The 12,035-nt window shown below is 37.0% G+C and overlaps 2 protein-coding genes across 2 annotated transcripts; one reads left to right on the plus strand and one right to left on the minus strand.

Moving 5' to 3' along the window:
- Positions 1 to 229: 229 nt before the first annotated feature.
- LOC120006368 lies at positions 230 to 3,083 on the plus strand. The gene is made up of 3 exons (XM_038856386.1): positions 230 to 635; positions 1,757 to 2,299; positions 2,877 to 3,083. The coding sequence occupies exons 2-3, from the start codon at positions 1,849 to 1,851 to the stop codon at positions 2,903 to 2,905; spliced, it is 480 nt and encodes a 159-aa protein (XP_038712314.1). The 5' UTR covers positions 230 to 635; positions 1,757 to 1,848; the 3' UTR covers positions 2,906 to 3,083.
- Positions 3,084 to 3,779: 696 nt separating this feature from the next.
- On the minus strand, positions 3,780 to 9,287 carry LOC120005735 (sucrose synthase). The gene is made up of 14 exons (XM_038855529.1): positions 8,988 to 9,287; positions 7,378 to 7,508; positions 7,163 to 7,289; positions 6,937 to 7,088; positions 6,647 to 6,839; positions 6,223 to 6,558; positions 6,037 to 6,132; positions 5,776 to 5,949; positions 5,555 to 5,671; positions 5,306 to 5,472; positions 4,991 to 5,215; positions 4,337 to 4,900; positions 4,100 to 4,238; positions 3,780 to 4,004 (listed from the first exon to the last, which is right to left on the minus strand). Exons 2-14 carry the CDS (start codon positions 7,476 to 7,478, stop codon positions 3,972 to 3,974), a joined length of 2,424 nt encoding a protein of 807 aa, XP_038711457.1. The 5' UTR covers positions 7,479 to 7,508; positions 8,988 to 9,287; the 3' UTR covers positions 3,780 to 3,971.
- Positions 9,288 to 12,035: the final 2,748 nt, after the last annotated feature.

A 12,035-nucleotide genomic window follows, 5' to 3' on the forward strand; every position in this document is an offset into this window, starting at 1 on the left:
TGACAACCCTACTACTTCTAGTGGATTAGTCACATACCCAATTGTATTTTTTCAATTCAATTTCAAATATGCCCAAAAAAGGGTACAAAATCATAACCAAAACTTGGATGGTGGGCCTACATGGACTTAAGAACTGAAATGGGCCCAGCCTAAAGTGGATCTTTGTCCCCAAACAAATCAAAAACACACCTGACCCCATTATCAGCTCCAAACTGTCGCCACCATCGATGCACGTGTTATAGTTGAGCTAATCCAGCGCTACGAATGCGCTTTCCCTTCCTTCTCCTTATTACCTGTTGATAATATTTTATTATTCACTTCAATTTTTGTTTGGCTTCAAAATCCATTGCAACCATCCATTCCGATGAACAGAAAAAACGGATTCTGCTAAACCGTCGCTGCAGCCAAGAAAAGTTTGAAATTTTAATTTCCAAAATTCTCTTGAGACAATTATTCCCGAGACTATAAAAACGTCCTCGATTCCCGAAGCTCTGGCTTTGTGATTTGAATTAATAGAAAAGGATTTCTCGTATCACAAATCTCTCTGCTCGCTCTCCATTCCCACCTTCCGGAGCTTCCATGGCGTTCCTTCCTCCGGTTCGCGAGTGACTGCTCTTCGTGCTCTCCTCTTTCTGGTAAGGTTATATAAGCGTCCGTACAAAAGTACATTCTCGGTTGTTGTTTGTTTTCTACGTTGTTTTGATTTAGATCCAGGGAGGTACCGGTGTTCTATTATTGCCTGTTACGTTTGTGGTGTGCTATTAATATTTTAGGTTGATTAGCACCGTGATTCTTGAATTCTATGTATAAAGGTGTCACAATTATGAACCTATTGTATCGAGATTGATAAATCTGATGTTTCAGATTATCCACCTGCAAACACATATTTCATAGAAGTCTTTTAGTGAATTTTGTTTTTGTGGTTTTGGTTTTGTCTTTCTCCTTTTCCCCGTCCCTATTCTCTAGAATAAGAGACTCAATTTTTTACAGATTTTATTGTTTGGAATACTTTGGTTGTTTGATGATCTTCCTTGATCTCATTTAGCGTCACAACTATCTTGGAAAAAATTGGGCTCGGCTATGTAATTAGCTGAACATCTTGATTCATTTGGACAACTGATCAAAATGTAGTTGAGTTTTGTTGATAGAAATGGCTCGCCGATGTGGATGGTCTGATTAAAATGTGTAGTAATTATTGGATCATTTCATTAAATTAGTGGATCTAAATGTTCTTACAAGTGTCAATGTTTTCTTTCAAAGATGGCTAATTAATTGTCTTTTACATTTTCCTTGCCCTAAATCAAATTTAGCATTTGCATATCAGACTTGTGGACAACTGATTATTCCGTTGTTTACATAGCATCTGTTTCTTTGTTATTTTCTTTTTTGAATTTAATTCACTTAATGATGTCGAAATACTCTACATTTTCATCTTCCTATGAAATGATTTACCCCTGGTACTATTTCATTGCTAAATATTACCAATGTAAGTTGTTTTACTTGGCGTTGTTGTTTAATTTCATCTTCCTCATTAGAGTGGCTGGTAGTTACGGTTTTGGGTTGGGTACTATAGTCTATGACCATACTTCCCAGTTACAGGGAAAAAAGCAGAAGGAAAGTTAACAATATTGTTGTAAGTTTTGATTGCGCAGTAATTCACAAATTGCAGTTTTTTAACTTGCTGATCTGATAAATGGGGATATTGTTACTTTTTGATGACACTATTTTCATTTGTTGCTTTATCACATAAAATCAGTGGAAGAAGATCTGATGAGACGTGGCACTCTTGTATCAAACACTCTGAGCTCAATCCAGGGGATCTTTTGATTGCTGTGGTGAACATTCACAATGGAAGACCATGGAAGCAACAAGTTGAATGGAATCTGGCAGATTGTTAGGCTAAAGGAAATACTCCAGAAGTGGCAATCTAATACACTTGGCTCAAAGGTAGAAGGCCAATGTTCTAGTCAAACTCATGGGGGCATTTCACGTGCAATTAGTAAGAGGCTAGCAGAAGTCAAGTGTTGCGATTCGGATGAGGAGAGCTGCCAGAGCCCTGAACCACCGCCTGATGTCCCCAAAGGATATTTGGCGGTTTATGTTGGGCCGGAGCTTCGGAGATTTATCATTCCCACCAGCTATCTGAGCCACTCTTTATTCAAGGTATTGCTGGAAAAGGCTGAAGAGGAGTTTGGGTTTGATCACAGTGGCGGGCTGACAATCCCATGCGAGATTGAGACCTTTAAGTTTCTTCTGAAGTGCATGGAGAACCATCAGAAGGATCACCATCATGTCTCAGGTAGGTTTTTCTTTATATTTTACGTGAACTTTATAGGGAAGAGATGAGCAAACTCCAATGACCAATTACTGACTTGAATTCACATGATAGCCTATATTTACGAGTCATGTGTTGATTCCGTTCTCCACTTGAACTATTTGACTCTTTTTTTGTCAATCACATCTTTGAATCAGGAGCTAGTTATCATTTGCAAGGGACATTTATGTTAGTTCTCTTATTTGATGAAGTGCTTCTAGGTCTGTTAGATGGTTTGGGTGAGGCCGCTTGGGTTGGAATCCAATGATGTCTTATAGTTTCATGATTCCATGAAATTGCGGAGCCTTTAGTTGCAATTGAACGCCTGCAAACTATTCATTTTCTGAAACAGTTTTACTGTCTAAGAGCCCTCGAAATAGCCAAATCTATAGGAATCTAGTGGCATCATGAAGAAAAATTCTGCAGGGAATTTCCTCTGAAGAAGTCTTTGATCTCACATTTTATATGCAACCAAAAATATGCATGTATTTGTGGTTCATCTGATTGCTTCTCTTTGTCATTGTTTTCTTTTTCACTGAAACATTGTGTTGTTATTTTGCAGCTGAAGATTCATTAGACACTGAAGAGTAAGTAACGGGTCATAGTGTTCGAGATTTTAGGGCTGATTTTCATATGTAAAGCAAGGCCTCCTTTGTATGCAGATATGTTCTCAATTTTCAACAACAAAGATAGAATACTCTAGTTAGAAAATTTTCAAATGTGTTTGTGGAATTTGGTGCTGGGTTATGTAATATTTGACATTGAACTTCATAGTTTTTCCAGCAGAAGATTCTGAGCATCCATTATTATCTGCCTTCAGCTTTTTGTTCCAGTTCACTCTGGTCTTAAAACCAACAAAATCATCTTTTTCAACTTACTAAGGCTTCAGATGTAGGGTTGTCTCATATTAACATAGATGTCTTGAGTTATCTTCACAGGAGTTGTCTACCCAACAATGGTTGAGATATGGTAACTGGTAACTGGTAAGGTATGTCCTTCTCACTGATATGCTTATTCTTTGACAGAAAGAAAGAGGAAATAAATATGGCTTTACAGTTTGGATTCACAAATAGTGTACTTCTCACATTCATTGGTTCATTGGATGACCCAGTCTTTCAGTTTTGGGAATATACTTAGGTTATATATATATATATATATATATATATATATATATATATATATATATATATATATATATATCCAATATTGTTTATTATCTCAGATATTATATAAGATGATTGCTGATAATAACTGATTCCATGCGTGCCAGAAAGATATGATGTTACATTGTCGACTGGACCAGTAAAAGCAAAAGCACTAGCTGCCGATGATGTGTCTGCTACGGCCATGGAAATGTATTCTTTAGTTTTTGGGTGGCAGGCAATGGAAGAATTTCATTAAAGCCGTCTCCAAAGAAGAAGAAAAAACAGAAGATATAAGACAGAAGGTAATAAAAGCCAAAACATATGTAACTTTACTGAAATTGATAGAGCTCAACATCCAAGTTCAAACAAAGCCGAGAAATTGACAAAAGCCAGAAAAAAAAAAAAAAGCCATAATTCATTGAACTCTTTGTTCAGTCACAATCCCAAAATTGGGAGTTATTTATAAAACCTCATATATCATACATTGACGCTGAGCTTCCTCCTACTTCCTTTTACTCCTCAACAGCCAGAGGAACAGATTCAGCCTGGCAGGTTACAAGTTCAAAGAATTAGTTAATGTGTAGTAGAACAACAATAAGGTTACAACAAACCCTAAACCCTAAACCCCAAAGATACTTACCAGCTTGCGGTACTTGAGAGCATAAAACATTTCAAGGTAGCGACGGCTTTCAAGGCGATCAAGGTGTGAAACATGTTTCCAGAACCCATAAACTCCAGTCAGGTTCAATAGCCTCTGAGAATAGATTTGCCAAGTATACCTATGAAACAAAACCAAACAACAAAGCAAACTCAGTCTTAATCCAACTTTTAATATATAATTATATACCAATAATAATAGTTAAGAATAAGGGATCACTTTTCTAGGATTCTCTGAAGGCCTCCCTTGGAAATCTTGTCCCAATAAGTGGGATCAACCTTGCTCTTCTCAAAGAAATCGACAAGGGTTTGAGCAGCCTGTTCACCATGGTAAGGGTCAATGTGGAAGCCGGATTTTCCATGGACAATAATCTCAGCAGGTCCACCATGTAAAGTGGCAAACGTTGGCAGTCCACAAGTCATGGCTTCAACAACAGTAAGTCCAAAAGCTTCATACAAAGCAGGCTGAACAAAAGCTCCCTTTGTGTCCGCAATGTAGCGGTAAAGTTCACCGTTCCTAACACGGTTCATCTGGGAAGAAATCCATCGGAACTGGCCATTCAAGTGGTAATTCTCAATCAGACTGTACATTGTCTTCATTTCAGACTGCTCTTCTATGTCTTTTGATTCCTTCCTTCGGTCGCCACCAACCACAACAAGGTTAACCAGTTCTCTTAGGCGAGGATTCTTTGCGTACCATTCGACAAGTCCAGTTAAATTCTTGACCTTGTCAAGCCTCGCCATTGTGAAGAGGATTGGCTTGTTGCGGTCCTTCAACACAGAACTGTTCGGTGACAATAACAAAATACAGTCAATTAAAAAGATTTATGTTGTCAAAAAGTGAAACATAACCATAGTCGGTGCTGAAGCGTACAAGTGCTCTTCATTCTCAACAGGGCTGAAAAGCAGCTCCTCAATGTCAGCATGGAAATGTTTCAGCCTACGCTTCTCCTCCGTGTAAGGGAAGTATATGCCCATGTCAGCACCAGGGGAAACAATGTTGAATTTCGGATCAAAGACATCGATACCGTGAACAACACGGTAGAGACCAGGTAGAGTGAAAGCAGTGTGACTCTCATATTGACCAACAGTGTCCTTGCTGATACCATATAAATGTAACAAGTTAGGATCATAAAAATAAGTTTAAAAACATCATCACTTGTTTAGACGAAACATGAATATATATAACCTTCCAGCAATTTCTTGGTATGTACTGGTGATGATGAAATCAGTGTGGTTCATAGCTATAAGATCGGCAGTGAATTGGCATGCAAAGTGGTATTTCTCATCCAATTTTTTCCAGTAAATATCAGATTCCGGATACTTTGTCTTCTCCAAAGCATGAGCAATGGTACACTGCAAAACATAACATCTCAAATGAAAAATCTATTTAACTAAAAACTTGAGACGATCTATTTCTTAATCTTGACAGACAAACCTCAGTAACACCCAATTTGTGTGCTAACAGAGAGGCAACAATGTTGCCATCACTGTAATTTCCAATGATCAGATCAGGCTTGCCCTGCAGCTCTTTTCCAATTTCAGTGGCAACATCCTACAAGCAACAAGTCAAAACGATTGTTAAAATCCCGAAACATGAATCAGAATGATATAATAAGGTATAATTGGATAAGAGATTTCAAATAATACAATCTATACCTCGGTGAAAGTCTCCAGATAAGGCCAGACTTCGAAGCGGGAGATCCATTTGCGGACAATGCCTTTCTCAGTTCTAAAAGGAACCCTAAGGATATCAGAATATTCTGAATTGTATACTCGCTCTAGACGCTGACCACATGTGGTGCCAACAGCATCGGGCAGTAGACGAGTGATCTGTGCATACAACAACAAATGGTGTATCAGAGGACTTATGTCCTAACATAGGAGAGCAATTACAATTGTATTTAAGATAAGCCTTACAATGAGAATACGGGGCTTGATGTCGAGCCCCTGTTGCTTAATCCGATTGAGCATCTCCTCCTCCAATGCACGAACTTGATCCAATATATACACAACCTAATCAAACAAAGCAAACATAGTTCATCACTTTTAGTAGCCAAGAAAAAATGTGACCAATTTCAGGATTGCTAGGATTGAACAAATTACCTGACCACCGGTGTCAGGGTACCCCAAAACATTGTCTTGGGCAAAGTAACCATGAGGAGAAAGAATGACGACATTGAACACCATAGGAATTCTGCCAAGGAATTTCTCTAGAGTGCAAGGATCAGGTGCCTCAAGAAGATCCAAAAGCAGTTGAATCATCTCGAACACGTGCTCTGCGGTGTCACCCCACCCTCTCTCCAATCCAATCTCCTGAAACTTGTGCTCAAAAACAGAATATGGTGTTTCAGGAGCTACAGTTTGCAGATACTCCTCTGCCTTCCTCAGAACATGTTGCAGAGTATTCAGGTTTTGAATTCTGTCATTCAGCAGCATCGTCTGTCAAAACAACATCAATTCACAAGTTAACAACTCTCACATTAGTTACTACTACATAATCTGAAATTTTGATTTCTTCTTTTCATACCTTTCCTTTGTGACTGTGAACTCGGAGAAAATCAAGCACAGGCTGCATACTCTCTTTGCCGTGGAACAATTGAGCCGAAAGGTGACGGTTAAGGAACTCGACACCATTGCCAATCGACTTCGACAGAGTTGATCGAGGGAATGATGCATTGAATGGCTCAAAATCCAACTCCAGCACAAAGTTTCCATTAGTTCTGCATGGTATCCATCAACATTGTATATCACAAATTAGTACTCAAATGATAATATGGTCAAACAGAACCAGATCAAGAAAAAGAGAGTCCAACTTACGTTCCACTAACAAGTTCCTCCTTGAAGTGCAAATACTCAGCGACACGCAACTCCTCAACAACAAGTGCGTGTACATTCACACGTAGATACTCCCACACACCAGGCCTTGTTCGCAAAGCAAGAGCGATCCATGGAGTAACAACAATAGCTTCCTATTTATCACACAATTCAAAGACTAAGTGAAAACATTCTCACAACCAAATATACAAAATGTTATCTTTGTTACCTGTGCAGCTTTCAGAACTTCAGCGAATGCTCCCTCTAGAAGTTTCTTTCTATTCTCTTCAGGAATTGCTTCAAATTCAGCAATAATTTGATGACTTTGAAGTATTCCTTTCCCCTTCGCTTCGATCCTGCCACACAGGTAGTGTTGGTGTTAATACAAGTTTACTCACAAAAATACCATCCAAAATTCAAGCACAAACATATTGATCAAATTACCTAGCAAGTAAGGCAACGATTTCATTGCGATGAGCAGTGAGAGTCTCATCGAGACGCTCACGGATGCTGTGAGTGCGAGTGAGAACTCGTTCAGTAGCCATAGCTTCTCAAGCGAACAAAAACAAAGGTCTCTACACACCCAAAAACTTCAAGTGTAAGAGAAACAAAGAGAAACAATGATGTGTGTTTAGTGTATCCAACCACCCCATTATATAATCTAAAATATTCACCCTCTCAAGTCAAAAAATTATCCAATGAAGGAATTCTAGAAAAGTAAAAACTTTCTAAACCTACCCTATCAAACAACTACACATTTAAAATATTGATTGGAACACAAATTTAGTTGAACAAAACGAAATTCACTGTATCCATGACAAGAGAATAATACACAAGAGCCATTCCTTTTTTGGCTACAGGGGCATGGTAAAACTGTTAAAGCTGCATATACAAGGAATTTAAGAATTTGACCCTTCAAAAGTAGTGTTTCTTGAAGTAAAGATACATAAACTCTCAGTTTCAAAGAATAAAGCAAACATGTTTAAGCAAAAACGAGCCAAGAATTGATAAAGCTGAGAAGACGAAGAAAAAAACATGTAGTACAAAGTGTGATTCCAAAGGTGTGAGGAATGCAAATTTGACAAATACAGTGCATGACATTGAAGCCTTGACATAAGAATGTAAGATAATTCAAGGCAGAGTTTTTTTTTCTACACAATGACGAATCCAATACCAAAGCAGTAGTACAAAATTGTCATATGAGGAAAAAAAATTTTAAACAAAAAAGACTACTATCAAAACAAAAAAATATTTTGAATTGAGAATACAATTCAAAACAAAAAAGACTACTAGCAGAATAGCATCCAATGCCAATATCAAAGATAAACAGATGGGTATTTTGATATGAAAAAACAAACAAAAACGTTAAAGCAAGAAGGGAATTGCACCTGATAAAAACAGAGCTAGTAGTAGACAATGAGGACACAATGAACCAAAAGTGAATTTGCAAGTTGAAATTTATACAGACAAATGGATCAGAGAATCAATAGTGGGTATTTTGAATCAAAATCTAATTTATAAGATTGATTTATTAGACAAATTTGCTATTGTTCAAAGAGAGGAAAAATCAAACACTGGTCATAATTACAAATCTTCGGTCCTAATAAGGAACCTTGACATTCAGAAGAAAAATGGGGTAATTTCAAAGTGAGATTCAAGGTTGAGATTTTTGAAATTACGGCAGAAATGGAAAGTAGAGATCATGAATGACAAAGAATGCCGAAGGTTCCAATGGTGGGTCCGATCACAGTCCACATGTTCATCAAACGCACGCAAGAGACTTTTAGAATGTGCAGAATCTGAATTTTAGGGTATATGAATATTTCTCTATCAGCTACCTTCCCCATTTTTATTTACTTTATTTTTCCTTTTATTATTCTGTGAATAATATTTTCTCCTTTGCTCAAGAATATATACCAGTCTAAAAAAAGGCCAAAAAAGAAAAAAGAGAAAAGAAGAACATAAGAGGATCAAAATGTTATGCTCCATATGCTATAATTATCAGTGAATCTAAAGAAGTGAGAGGACTAAAATGGAGTTTGTAGAGTTTTTACCTTGTAATGCCAGAAAATGTACACAAAGAAAATTGATGAACAGGGTGAACGCAGATCCTTCAAAGCAACAGACGAAACACACAAAGGATTGATGGAGGAGAGGGTGATAGCAGAGACCTTTATATACACATGTATACACCCTCTTGATCCGCATAAAAGTGTATTTCGTGCTTCAATTTGTGAAAAAATAGTACCACCCTCTCTATTTCCTTGAAACAACCATAATCATCGTTTACTGCTGCTTTGTCCCTTTCGCAAAACCACTTTCCTCTTCAACGTGTCTCCACTTGCCGATCACTTGGATCGGGTGATAACCTAATGATGAATTTGTCTAAGTTTAAACCGTAGTTATATAACTTAATATGTTGTCAAGTAAAAATTTATGTACATGTAGATCCGTCAACTCGAGTTTAGGTTGATATGGTGACAATTTCTTTTATTCATTTTGCTGTAATAAACTATCTTTTGATAATCTAACATACATTGGATTCGACGTTGAATAAGCAAGAAAACCCTTAAGAAAATTTCACAACATATATTATTGTTAAACACAAATAAACTTGTGGGTCATTGGAATTTTCTATTGCTCTACGTTGTTTTTTGACTCGACCAATCTTTGCTTTTGTTGGCAGGTGTTGGATTAAAATTCAATACTACCAGTGGCCTTCCGCGTCACTGTTTCTATGGGCGTCACTTAACAATTAAAAAATAAATTAAACTAAACTAATTTGATTTCAGTGAAAGTCACACCGGGCCAAGTCCTGTACGGCGTCGTTTTGAACAATGTCGAAAAGCGACGATCCTTTGATGCGTGACGTGTAGTTATTTTATTTGCGGATGCGGCGCAATGGGACGTTAGCGGAGAAGATCGAGCCGGAATTTGGACACGTGTAAGCGCAGGAATAGAAAATTATACAGATTCTTCGCCCCCACTATGTTGTATTGTTTTTGTCCTTGAGCGGGTCCAGGTGGCACATTTAATAACCCTACACTTTTTTTAGCCGATAGTTAATTTGTCTTTTGAAGATTTGATACGACTTTAAACTCAAACTATCATGTCCGTTCATACATAAATTTTTAAACTGATGACATGATAACTTATATCAAATCTCAATGTGTAATCACAATGATTATTCATAATATCCGATAAGAAACTAAACAACGTCTCCTCCTCCACTCTCTCTCTCATTAGTTCATAACCATTTCCATAGCAATCTTGCAAATTAATTTACACCAATCAACAAGCGTAATTTGTCTCCCAACGAAAGACCCAAATCATCACTCGCAATGAAAAACTTTATGGTACAACAGCAACAAAAAAAAAGAGTCCAAACTAGTGACAAGGTTAATCAATGAGTAGGACCATGCATGGGCCTAATATATGATTTGGATAGGTGTAATTGATTGGGTTTCTAATTGTGGAGGGGTCTGAGTTTGGTCTGCCTAACGCCTCAAAATTAAAGACAAGTCTATGAGTCCCACTCACACCAAATTAGATTACCAACAAAATTGATGAAATCTTTAGTCATGATTATGATTTCATGACTTGAAATATATAATAATTTTTTTTCCACTAAGAACAATCGACTGAAAGCACAACCCATTATAAGCTATCACATGCATTAAAAGGTTCAAACAGTTAATTTAACCATCCGAATCAACGATTTTTTGTTGAAATATATTATTGATAATATATATATAATATACCAAAGTCGGTCATTTTTTGTTTGGTTTGGATCATACTCTACTATATATATATCGTAAAAAGCTTAGAATGTATGAAATATAAGATAAAAAGTGTGCATTAAAAGGTTCATAGGTTGTGCAATGATATTGCAGCAACCAACCCATCATATCATGCCTTGCAGTAAATTAGTCATGAAATGGATCCCCCAGCTTGCCCATTGATTTTTGAAGCTTTCAGTTTAATCAACCCCTCCATTCATAAACTTCACCATCTAAGCTAATTTCATTTTGCCCAATTATTCATGGTGTTATTGAAATTAATTAATTAAGCTGGCTTCTTGAATTTGAAGTTGCAATTGAAAAGCTAAAAGATTAATGGTTAGCCATTAAAAAATATAGTGTTGTCGCTTTTGGTATGATTTTTGGTATATATCGTGAATATTCCCTGGGACTATATATATATAATGTTTAAGTATAGTTTAATTGGAGAATGGGAGGTAACCTGATTGGTCAGGTTGCCTACCCAGGACCTTGATATTCAAGGTTCCATTCTCACCAGGGGTTTGGCCTTCATGCCCCTCGAGCATGGCTTAACGTGTGTGTGGCATGTGGGCCTTTAAAAAAAAAAGAAAAGAGTATAGTTTAATTGAATTTCCAATATTTTTTTTTCCAATGTCAATATAAATTTAGGTTTGAACACGTGTTATTCTAGCAAAATGGACCGCTGTTAAGTGAGACATGCATATCATCTTATTAAATTAAAATTATTGTATATATATGCTGGAAGTTTGGCATACAAATATGGGGAAATCAGTGGATAATTTGGATGGTTTTGTGGGGCCCGGGCAGCAATGCATTAATCTCGATTGATGCTGACAATTATATTTTGGTTTTTAATTTTGATCAATTGATTTGTTAATTAGTGCGTGCCAGACTGCCAGTGACTTCTCGTGCACTCCAAGCGTACCCCTCATTCGAGCGATCTCCATTAATTAATAATTATGCTATTCTTCTTTGATTTTCTGTTGTGGAAATTGGACTTTTCAACTCGTTATTGGTGCGTTGTGATTATCTCTTGCTGACGTATTTATACACTTGGGGGCATATGAATCATATGATATGAGACCCTCTAGACCCACTGTGGGCCCGTACTCGAACCTTTATTATATACACAGGCATATAAACAATAATTTATGATCAGTTTCTGATTAATTTAACTTCGACCGTCCATTATTGACCAATCGATTTGATTATTCAAGTTATTTTCTAACAGCCTAAACAGAAACTCTACGGGGTAGATATCCAAATTTAGTGGGCTACCCCTTAACCTGTCTTTGTGTATGTTGATTATGTATTAGTCGT

Source organism: Tripterygium wilfordii, chromosome 9, assembly GCF_013401445.1.
Source record: "Tripterygium wilfordii isolate XIE 37 chromosome 9, ASM1340144v1, whole genome shotgun sequence".
Taxonomy (NCBI): Eukaryota; Viridiplantae; Streptophyta; class Magnoliopsida; order Celastrales; family Celastraceae; genus Tripterygium; species Tripterygium wilfordii.